The sequence below is a fragment of the Hippocampus comes genome, unplaced genomic scaffold (assembly GCF_001891065.2).
Source record: "Hippocampus comes isolate QL1 unplaced genomic scaffold, H_comes_QL1_v1.1 scaffold146, whole genome shotgun sequence".
NCBI classification, from domain to species: domain Eukaryota; kingdom Metazoa; phylum Chordata; class Actinopteri; order Syngnathiformes; family Syngnathidae; genus Hippocampus; species Hippocampus comes.
In genome coordinates this window covers 595,348-606,172 of record NW_017806156.1, presented here as the reverse complement: position 1 = coordinate 606,172, position 10,825 = coordinate 595,348, and the positions used below count along the sequence as shown (strand labels likewise).

Below are 10,825 nucleotides of genomic sequence, written 5' to 3'. Positions count from 1 at the left end.
TTAACATAATATAAGGGTTAAGAAGCATTATATCTTTATTAGAAGCATAAGCGTTCTTCATTGCAGGCATAGTCAATTAATGATTGCAGGCATAAGCGTTCATCTTTGCAAGCATAATCAATTTATCATTGCAGGCATAAGCTTTCTTCTTTGCGAGCATAATCAATCAATCAATATCAAAATAACAATAATAACATTAATAATCAGCGAATGTATGATAACTAAAATTTATCAATCTATCACTTCTTTCAATAAATGTCGGATTTTTTGAAAATGCACTACAAACCTAGAAAATATTGAATGCTTTTCCAGGCCTGTTGTGTGTACAAAATTTCAAGAGTTTTTGTACATGTTTAGACCCTAAAAATCAGTGTTGTTTCCTTGGTAAAAGCGAATGTATGATAACTAAAATTTATCAATCTATCACTTCTTTCAATAAATGTCGGATTTTTTGAAAATGCACTACAAACCTAGAAAATATTGAATGCTTTTCCAGGCCTGTTGTGTGTACAAAATTTCAAGAGTTTTTGTACATGTTTAGACCCTAAAAATCAGTGTTGTTTCCTTGGTAAATATCACATTCCCATGGCAACGAGGCTTGGTGAAAACTCACAGTCTTCATGTTTAAGTATGATTAAAATCTGAACATTATTCTGAGCAAATGTGATGTATATCTGTGGTTCTCAATTATTTTCTGCTATGCCTCCCGAGGAAATATAAAAACATTTGGTGCACCCCAACTCTTCGCTGAATTAATAAAGACATTAATTTGTCAAGAAAATTATTATAAGAAGAGCACTGCATAACATTACATCCTTATTAACGGGACAGAAAACGAAAAAAATGGATTGGATGCGTCATTTTGCCTGGAATTTAAACAAAAATTTTGACATTTTTTGATTGACAACTTGAACAGTTTGATTCTGAAAAAAGCAATATAATGAAATCAATAAATAATACTGTATTTAATAAGCAACATTAACTCAGTAATACAATATTTAAAACACTTTAACCCATAAAACAAATTCTGCAGATTTATTTATTTATTCAAGCAAAATGAGGAAGTGTGGATTGATGGCTACAATTAATACATTTTGCAGTGCACAGCTTTTTGAAGCGGGGGTTGGGAAAAAGTAAGGCAGATTTGTTTCCAGTGAGAGGTGGACTCTGCCAAGGCTGCCTTTTGCCACCAACATTCTTTTTATAACCTTATTGGTCAGAATTTCTAGGCGCAGCTAAGGCTGAGGATGCCCAGTTTGTTGGCCTCAGTATTCCATCTCCGCTTTTCGTAGAAGATGTGGTACTGTTGGCTTCTTCAAGTCAAGATCTCCAACTCTTACTGGAGCGGTTTGCAGCCGAGTAAGAAGCAGTGGGATGACAATCAGCACCTCCAAATCTGAGACAATGGTCCTCACTCTGAAAAGTGTGGAATGCCCTCTCCAGGTCTGTGATGACCCCCGGTGAATTAGATCAATTATCTTGGGGTCCTGTTCAGAAATGAAGGAAGGATGGGGCTTGAGATCGACAAGATGATCGGTGCAGCATCTACTTTGATGCACACTCTGTATCGGTCTGTCATGGTGAAGTAGTAGTTGAGCTGAAAGGATCTCCGTTCCTTCCCTTATCAGGTGCTCTAGGTTGTGAACAAAAGAACAAGATTCCAAATACAAGAGGGCGAAATGTTCTTTCCTGCACATGTTGCCCGGGCCCTCCCTTTGAGATAGCTTGAGGAGCTTAGTCATCCGAGAGGGACTCAGAGTAGAGTCGCTGCTCCTCTACGTTGAGAGGAGCCAGCTGAAGTTGCTCAGGCATCTTATTAGGATGCCTCCTGTACATCTCTCTAGTGAGGTGTTATAGGCATTTTCCAACCGTCAGGATGACCAAGGGCATGCTCGAGAGCCTCTGCTTCCCAGCTGGCCCGGGAATGCCTTGGGATCCCTCCGAAAGTATTGGAAGAAGTGTCTGGGAAGTGGGAAGTCTCGGCTTCCGTGCTTAATCTGCTGCCTCCGCGACCTAACACCAAATTAGGCGGTAGATGATGGATGGATGGATGGATGGATGGATGGATGGATGGATGGATGGACAAATGTCTTCAGGCCGTGACTAACCCATGAATTTATATTGAAATTTGGGATTTTTTGGGGGGACTATGTACCGCCGAGGTTTTCAAAATTTGCTCTTTTGTGACAGAGGAAATAATAAGTGCAAAATCTTATGACCACTTTCCATCACATAGTAAGTTGAAAACTCAAGATTATCCCTGTTCTTGTCCCAGGTCTTAATTTTGCACAGACCATGTTTAAAGTCAATCAGATGATACCTCGAGTAGAAGGTTGCAAAGGTGGCCAAATTAAAAATTTAAAAAAAATCAGAGCTCACTTCCTGTCCATTTTCGGATCTGGCTTCCGCTGACATTTTTGTACATCACAGGGTGCTACACATGCCTCTCAGACTGTTGGAGACACAAGACGTCCTTTTTTTGAGTAATTGTTATTGTGTATAACAACTCTAGAATGTCAATTTTTTTGGCAGGCCTTATGTGTGTGCAGAGTTTGGTGAGTTTTCATGCATGTTTAGGTCACTGCTCATATCCTTATAATTGTCATGTCCTGTTTTTGTTTTTTTCCATCTCCAGCTGGAATGAAGGGTGTTTCCTTCCAACAGGTGCACCTGTTCCTTGTTTCCAATCGAAGCCTTGCCCATTTAGCTAAGTTTGTGAACACCACTGTGGATGCGTGGTGTGAGGTGGTTAGCACATCTTCCGAACAGTCAAGTGGTTCTTGCTTTGAGTCTTGGTGGAATCCATCCTGTGTGGAGTTTATGCCTTCTCCCCATATTAGCGTGGATTATCCCTGGATACTCTGGTACCTTGTAAAAACAAAGTTTAGGGTGACACTGGATTCTTATTGCTTGAATGTGTGTCTGTTTGTTTCTTACAAATTCTGTTCTATTTATGTTCTCTTTTTTTTGGCTTGTTGAAAACAAGCTCAGAAATCTAAACAAAAAGAACACCATGTAATATTTGTCCTCTCTGACTTGTTGCACTCATGAGATACACAAAGGTTTTGATTGAAGTTTCATCAGTTTAAGAGATACATCATTTCATGTTTGAAAATTGAAATACCAATTGTGCATCTTCAGGGTCAATTTCCGTGACAGATAGATGCAAATGTCAAACATAAGGAAATCCCTTTGTAACCAAGACATATATCTCTGATTTGCAACATTTTTATCCTAATCACAAAATAACCATTTCAAATTCCTTCCTTCCTTTTCAGCTGAAGGATCAAAAGACATGGGTCTCAGACAAACACCTACGCACGTATTGCTTTGCAAGTCATTACATCTTCGCTTTGCTGACGAACGGTTACAAATTTGACACAAACACGTGGAAAGACATTCACTTTCAAAAAGAGGTGAGTTGACTGAATTAAAAAAAAACATCCCAATTAGTATATTTAATGGAGTGTCCACTGTGTGCATGCACAGACATACACCAAAGTATGTGAGATGACATCTTAACATCGTCGATGAACAATAATGTGGTTGTACTGTCACCACTCTCCATTAGCTGTTCCAGATGCATCATTAATCATGCCACCCATCTTGATGATGACATGGTAACCATCTGCATTGAAAAAGTTGAAAGGCAGGAAATGTTACGCTTCAGAAATGCCCCGAAGATAGGGCGCTTATATATATTTTTTTTTTTTTTGTGCAAAGAGGCTCCCTCAAATGAAGGGAATTCCTTATGTGTGATACAAGAGAAAACAAAGTAGCTGGCCCTTTTTACATTGTATTGCAGCTCACACACCAGCGACAGTCCATAACTGCTGGCAGTGTTTCCCAAATGACAAGCCCAACTAACAAGAGGCTCTGTGTGCTGTTCATTGCCTTTGGGTGTTTGGGAGGCTTTCTGGCAACTGTTCCAAACAGACACACTTGAATTCATTACAAGAATCGTAATGGAGATTTGGGTTTTCTGACTCATCTTTGAGTTGGAACATGACAACTTTTTGACGGGCTTTGTTGCGTTTTACAAGCCAGGAAAGGTTCTCATAAATGATTAACAGCTACATCATTGAGCTGTACATATTACTGATTTTTTTTTGTTTTCTTATCTTCTTTTCAGGTGAAGAACACCAGTGTAGGTTGGAGTTTGGGCTACATGCTTAATAGCTCCAGTATGATCCCGTCTGAGATGAATGAAGTCTTCCCATTGACTGATCCTGTCTTTGCCGGTCTTATCTTTTTATTTTCAGCTCTGACCGTTGTTACTGTCATCTTGATTTTCATCATTCTTATTCGCACATGCTACTAAGTTGGTCCAAGCATGCCTTAGATCATTTCACATGTTTGTATGGAAGACCTTGGTGTTATCCTAAAATGAACTGGAAGATTTAAAAGACAGATTATTGTTTACCAAGGAATATTAAGAGCCGGATTTAAGAGAAAATTAACACTGATTAGTTGTAATTAAGACAATGAAGTGGAAATATTAAAAGAAAACCATTTTATGGGAGGAAGAAAAAAAAGAACACACGGAGGGAGGGGAAGGGCATTTAAATTACAAGACAAATAAGTAGCTTCTTTCATGTTTCATGTTAGCAGGATTAAGACAAATCCCAAAAGGTAGCAGATTACCACTAAATATATGTTGAAGCTCTTGGCTTTTGCTTGTGAATGGCTGCAATATCGGGAAAATTCCCTTGTAAACTTAGAATAAAAATGTCTTGTAAAATTGTCACACCAGAGAAAAAGTATGGTTAACAACTCTGCCAAATTTGAATGATCAAACGAAAAAATAAATCGTCTCCACTCTCGAACACAGCAAGCGTGTCGGCTGAAATCACACACCGCTCAACTGTCAATCAAATCTTACGTCAAGCATCTTTCCTCCCGACATGTTTGAGCTGCAAAAATACATCTCGTCAAAGACTTATCACCCTTGTCCGCTGTGTGAACCTCCTTGCGCGATGGTGTGTCGGTTTGTAGGCCCACATATCAGAGACACTTCATTGAAACGCAACCTTTTTTTCCACACTCGCCATTTAGCCCGTGGCTCGCGCTGCATGACAGACTTAAGCACATATTTCCTGCTACTTACAGTACATACCCATGTTTACATTCCAACATATTATGGTTGTCTGAATAACACAAAACACATCAATCCATCCATCCATTGCATCTCACTTGGAAATTATAAATAACAACACTGAGCTGAACTGTAAATTGTAGCATCCAGGGAAGATGTTTTTATTTAATTTTTTTTCAGGCTATACTGTAGACACAGCTAACTGGATAACTGCATGCTGTAGTGATGAATTAATTAACTTGAAGTTGCGTCGTATACAAAGCCACTGACACGAATAAAGGTGCTCAGGTCCTTATTTTAGCTGCAGTGCGAACACTATTTTATCCAAGCCCAAAAATCAAGATAACTGAAATGGTGCAAAACCGTTGACTAACCTTTTCAGCATGTACCCTGCCTACTGCCCAAAGATGGCTGATTCTACAATACAGTGTTTTTCAACCCATGTGCCGCGGCACACTGGTGTGCACACTGGTGTGCCGCGGCAGACATTGTCAGGTGTGCCGTGGGAAAATATCCAATTTATATGCCTGTGCGGTCTTTCGCCTAGAAAGTAATCATGTAGTACCCTCCCATACAGCTAGGGAGCAGCAACAGCTAGCCAATTGCCTTGTGTTTCGACGAGAGACAAGCGAATTTGTGACGCATGAATGCAGGATGACGGTTAAACAATAAATATGAAAGATGATAAAATACTGTTTTCTTTGTGTTCATTTGATTCCAATTCAAGCTGTTATAACATCATTCTTCAATGTTAAAAACGGTTATAGTAACAATATAACACGTTAATTGTTAAAATAAGCGGGGGTGGGGGGGTTCACATTTTCAGCTAGTGGTGTGCCGCGAGATTTTTTTTCAATGAAAGAAGTGTGCCTTGGCTCAAAAAAGTTTGAAAAACACTGCTATAATATATGTTTAAAATCTATTGTCAAGTATTTATTTTACCAAATACCGAAATCGGCATCGGTCTAAAAAATAAATCAGTCTGGCCCCAATAATTATGCAAAACAATAGCACTTCTGATATAACTTAATTTTTGTGAAATAATTCTCAAAATACGATTTACGAAATGAAAACCAAAATGTTGTGAATGATCAATAGACTGTAGCATTGGTTGTGTAAACATGGTTTTACAAAATGTGTGTGTGTGTGTGTGTGTGTGTGTGTGTGTGTGTGTGTGTGTGTGAGTGGGTGTGTATTATAGTCTGTATATGTTTGGGCATTAGGAAATCTCTTGTTTTTTTTGTTTTTTTTTAAACAAAGACTGAGCATTCACTGGTCATGTTTCATGAAGTGTTTTATTTTATTTTTTTACTTTGCAAAGAAAGAAAAACTACACATGGATTTTGATTTAATTTTGGTTGAGTCAATCAAATTGTTTTGTAAATATTTGGTTGAGCGTGTCAATTCAGTGCAGATAAGTTTCCTGTATGCAGGCGTAGGATGTAATTTTTATTGGACATTGAACATTTACTTGCATGTTCATATTTTGGGTCCAATACGGTATTGTCAAAGGAAAGGAGATCTCACAAAAAAGGTCATTACTAAATGTTGAATGGTCATGTCTGAGGTTCAAGCATAAATAATAATTATTATTATTATCATCAAAGATCCATTTGTCATTGTACTTTTTGCTGCATCAGACACAATTATGCATGATTCTAATGTGATGCATTGATTTTGACATTCGTCATATTGTATATAATAAACGTATCTCCCAATTGTGCACGCAGTGGTTGTAAAATTGTCAACGCTAGTAACTTTTCAAACTCCCAAAACCAATCAACTTGTCACTCATCCAACAGGCATTGTCCTCCAGTGAGTCTGAAAAATACCAGCGCAGTACATATTTTGTTTTCTAGACAAATTGTCTAGAAAGAAAACACCCAAATATTTGAAACATTTGAAAGTGCATTCATATCCACTCGCTCTACAGAGAACCACAATTTTATTGGACTTGAAAAACGTCTGCCCCGAAATAAAGACATTCCAGTAGTAGTAGTGCAGTAGTACCACAGCTGTCATTGAGTGATACTGCTTCACAATGGTACCCTTACTTTACGGGAAGTCTTTCTATACTTATGCTCTACTCACAAAAACTTAGGGACATTTGGCTTTCGGGAGGAATTTCAGGATGTGCCTAAAATGCATTCAAACCTTTACAGGTGAACATAATGTGACCTTCTCAATAGTCCATCAGTCTTTGAAAAGTCTGTGCTGCCCCCTTCAGTCCAAAAGGCATGCATAAGAATTCAAAAAGCCCAAACGGGGTTATCACTGCGGTTTTGGGAACATCCTCTGCCCGCACAAGCAGCTGGTGCTAACCACGGACCAAGTCCACTTTGGAAAAAGTGGTGGTACCAGCGAACGTGTGGAAAAATCTTGAATGTGAGGAATAGGGTAGCAGGCATGCATGGTAATATTGTTAAATCGACGAAAATCACCACAAGGCTGCCATGAACCATCACTTGTAGTTACCATGTGCAAGGTTGAGGCCCAAATTCTCCCTTCGCAGCTGCCAATTTGTCCGTGTGAATGCTCCACCCTGTGCTTCGCAATGGAAAAAGCCATTAATGACGGAAAATCACATAAATAAACGAATGATAAGCATAGGGGCGGCCCAGTGCTCCAGTGGTTAGCGCGTCGACCTCACAGTGAAGAGGTCGTGGGTTCGATCCCGGCTCCGGCCTTCCTGTGGGGAGTTGGCATGTTCTCCCCGGGCCTGCATGGGTTTTCTCCAGGTACTCCGGTTTCCTCCCACATTCCAAAAACATGCATGGCAGGCTGATTGAACACTCTAAATTGTCCCTAAGCGTGAGTGTGAGCGTGTATGATTGTGCGTCTCTTTGTGCCCTGCGATTGGCTGGCAACCGGTTCAGGGTGCGTCTACTGCCCAAAGACAGCTGGAATAGGCTCCAGCATGCCCCGCGACCCTTGTGAGGAAAAAGCGGTTCAGAAAATGGATGGATGGATGATAAACGTCACCTAATGCCAAATAATTTGCGTGACCTTATGGTCCGAGTCCCCCAGCTTCACACGGAAAAGTCGAGAAAGAGACAGTGTCAATCAAATGGCGATTAGGAACATCCACTAGAAGTCCGTGTGCACACAAAAATCCGCGCCTATAACAGTGATTGAAGCAACAATAAAGTTCCATTGGAAATCGCGTCAATGCAAGCACGCAGTTAACGCCTTGGATCCAAAATTGGCAACGGGCAAGCCGTTAACTGCACACAGTGGCCTGCAACCACCTGCCATCTCATTTGCGGCAGTGAGCGTAAGCAGGCTAACTTGCGACCCACTGCCAACCAGGAAACGTCTTCCTGACGACGAGTCCGTGATGAAGAGCAGCTGGCTTTCTCTGTCGGAGCCCACAGCCGCTACTGAATGCCAATGTTGAAGTTTCCCGGAGCCTCGTAGGTTCAGCGGGGTACACAACCGCTGCTGGAAGAAGTAGAAGGCCTTCTCGTGCCACTTCCGTGCGACCACTGCAGCCACCACCGTCGGGTCCGCACCTCGTGTCGCTTCCAGGAAGGGATCTGCCGCCACACTCTGCACGACGAACCGTCTTGTAGCCAGCAGAACTCAATCAGCTTCAGTAATTGCCACCAGCCAGATAAGCGGAGTTCGCCAACAACGCATGCATAGGAGGCGGTGCCTGTCGTAGGAAAATGTGTAGGAAAAGGAATCCAATGCAGTGCCATCGCTCAACCCAGGAAGGGAAAGGGGTCTGTCAGCTCTCTCTGAAACTCCTGAGCAGGAGCAGCTTGAGCACGTCGTATTACCCGCTCTGTGGAGGTGTATGCAAGAAGGGGCGGGGTTGGAGGCTTCCACCTTTTTTTTTTTTTATACATGACTTTTTAAGCGATTTTTCAACCTTTCTTGCGAAATCAGGCTGAGATATGATCATATCCTCCTCATGAGGGATTTTAATATCCATGTGTGCTGTCCGGAAAAACCACTAGCAAAGGACTTATCGACTCTTTAAATTTCGTGCAATATGTGACCAGCCCGACACATGAACAAGGACATATTTTTGACCTTGTCCTTGCTTATGGTCTACCGGTGTCAAATCTGGAAGTCCTTGAAAATGGGATTTCTGATCACATGGCAGTTTTATTTGACGTAGTCTTATCGCGTGCTGCTGTAAAATCTGCCGCTCCTAGTTGCAACCGCCAAATTTTTAACCCTCGCACTGCTGGTCGGTTCTCTGATGCCTTAAATAACCTTTGCGTACCCTCGTCTAACACAGCGGAACTCACCTCTTGGTTCAACTCATCATGCCGTGCCATCCTGGATTTGGTGGCTCCTTCAAAAACTGTGCTCCCAAAAACTAAACCCGAGCCTTGGTTTAACGACAAAACTCGCGCAGCTAGGCAGGGGTGTCGCAAAGCCGAACGCAAGTGGAAAAAAGACAAATTGCAGGTCTCTTATCAAATTTGGAAAGACTGCTGGTGTAACTACCAGGTCACAGTAAAAGAGGCCAAAAGAGAATATCTGTCGGACCTTATTCTAGCTAACCGTCACAACCCACACACACTATTTAAAACGATAGATTCTGTACTCAAACCTCCTCTGCCTACTTGCTCGGACTCTTCACCCAAGATGTGCAACCGATTCCTTCAGTTTTTCATTGATAAGGTCTCTACAGCTAGGACTTCGGTCTCAAATACCGCATCTGACTCCTCTGTCCATATTCCGTGTGCAGCGGTGCTGAATTCTTTTGAAACTGTGTCCTTGAAGCTTTTGGAGGATGTAGTTCGCCAGACGAAGCCATCTAGCTCCCACTGCGACTCTCTTCCCCTGCATTTCTTTCAGGAGGTTCTACCGAGTGTTGGTGCATCGGTCTTGGACATTATCAACAGAAGCCTCTCTTCTGGTATAGTTCCCCAACAGTTTAAGCATGCTGTGGTCCAACCCTTGATCAAGAAACCTGGTCTTGATCGAGGCGTGCTGTCAAATTTCAGGCCCATGTCCAAACTGCCTTTCATTTCACAAATTCTGGAAAAAGTGGTGCACATGCAGTTGAAATTTTTCTTGCACGAACATAACATCTTGGAGGTCTTCCAGTCAGGTTTCAACGATGCATAGCACGGGATACAGTGGATCACAGTATTCTGCTGACTCGTTTGCAGCACTTGGTGGGCATTGGCGGTCGCGCTCTCGAGTGGTTTAGGTCCTATTTAGCTGACAGAACCTTTTGTGTCAGCCTTGGCTGCTCTGAGTCACGCACTGCTCCCCTCTCATGTGGTGTTCCACAGGGTTCAATTCTGGGGCCTCTGCTGTTCTCGCTGTATCTGCTCCCATTGGGTTCCATCTTAAGGAAACATGGTATTTCCTTCCACTGCTATGCAGATGACTGCCAGATCTATGTCCCATTGAGCAAAAAAGACGCCTTCTCATTAAGGCCACTTCTATCCTGCCTGGAAGAAATCAAAACCTGGATGGCACAAATTTTTTTGACTTTCAATGAAAAGAAGACAGAGGTGATACTGAATGGTCCCAGTGGCCCTTGTACATCCCATCCTGTCGACTTGGGCCCCCTGTATCCTTATCTTAAGTCAACAGTCTCAAACTTGGGCCTTAAACTGGACAGTGATTTCAAACTTGACCGGCAAATTGGTGCCGTTGTTAAATCCAGCTTCTTTCACCTTAGACAGCTGGCCAAAGTAAAACCTCTCCTCTCTCATGAACACTTTGAGACAGTAATTCATGCCTTTGTCACATCCCGGC

At 41.8% G+C, this 10,825-nt stretch overlaps 1 protein-coding gene and 1 long non-coding RNA gene across 6 annotated transcripts in view; one reads left to right on the top strand and one right to left on the bottom strand.

Annotated features, from left to right (window-relative positions):
• The window catches only part of entpd3 (ectonucleoside triphosphate diphosphohydrolase 3), a 48,393-nt gene extending 42,970 nt beyond the window's left edge, over nt 1-5,423 (top strand). For all 5 annotated transcript variants that reach the window (XM_019895082.1, XM_019895083.1, XM_019895081.1 and 2 more), the window contains 2 exons: nt 3,279-3,416; nt 4,133-5,423. In XM_019895082.1, the coding sequence (XP_019750641.1) occupies nt 3,279-3,416; nt 4,133-4,321 (327 nt within the window). In that variant the 3' untranslated portion in view covers nt 4,322-5,423. The remainder of the gene's footprint in view (nt 1-3,278; nt 3,417-4,132) is intronic.
• Nucleotides 1-9,657, bottom strand: part of LOC109531056 (uncharacterized) — a 12,713-nt gene extending 3,056 nt beyond the window's left edge. The window contains exons 1-2 of the long non-coding RNA XR_002171110.1: nt 9,457-9,657; nt 5,090-5,096 (exon numbers count right to left, since the gene is read on the bottom strand). This is a non-coding gene — a long non-coding RNA (uncharacterized LOC109531056). The remainder of the gene's footprint in view (nt 1-5,089; nt 5,097-9,456) is intronic.
• Nucleotides 9,658-10,825: the final 1,168 nt, after the last annotated feature.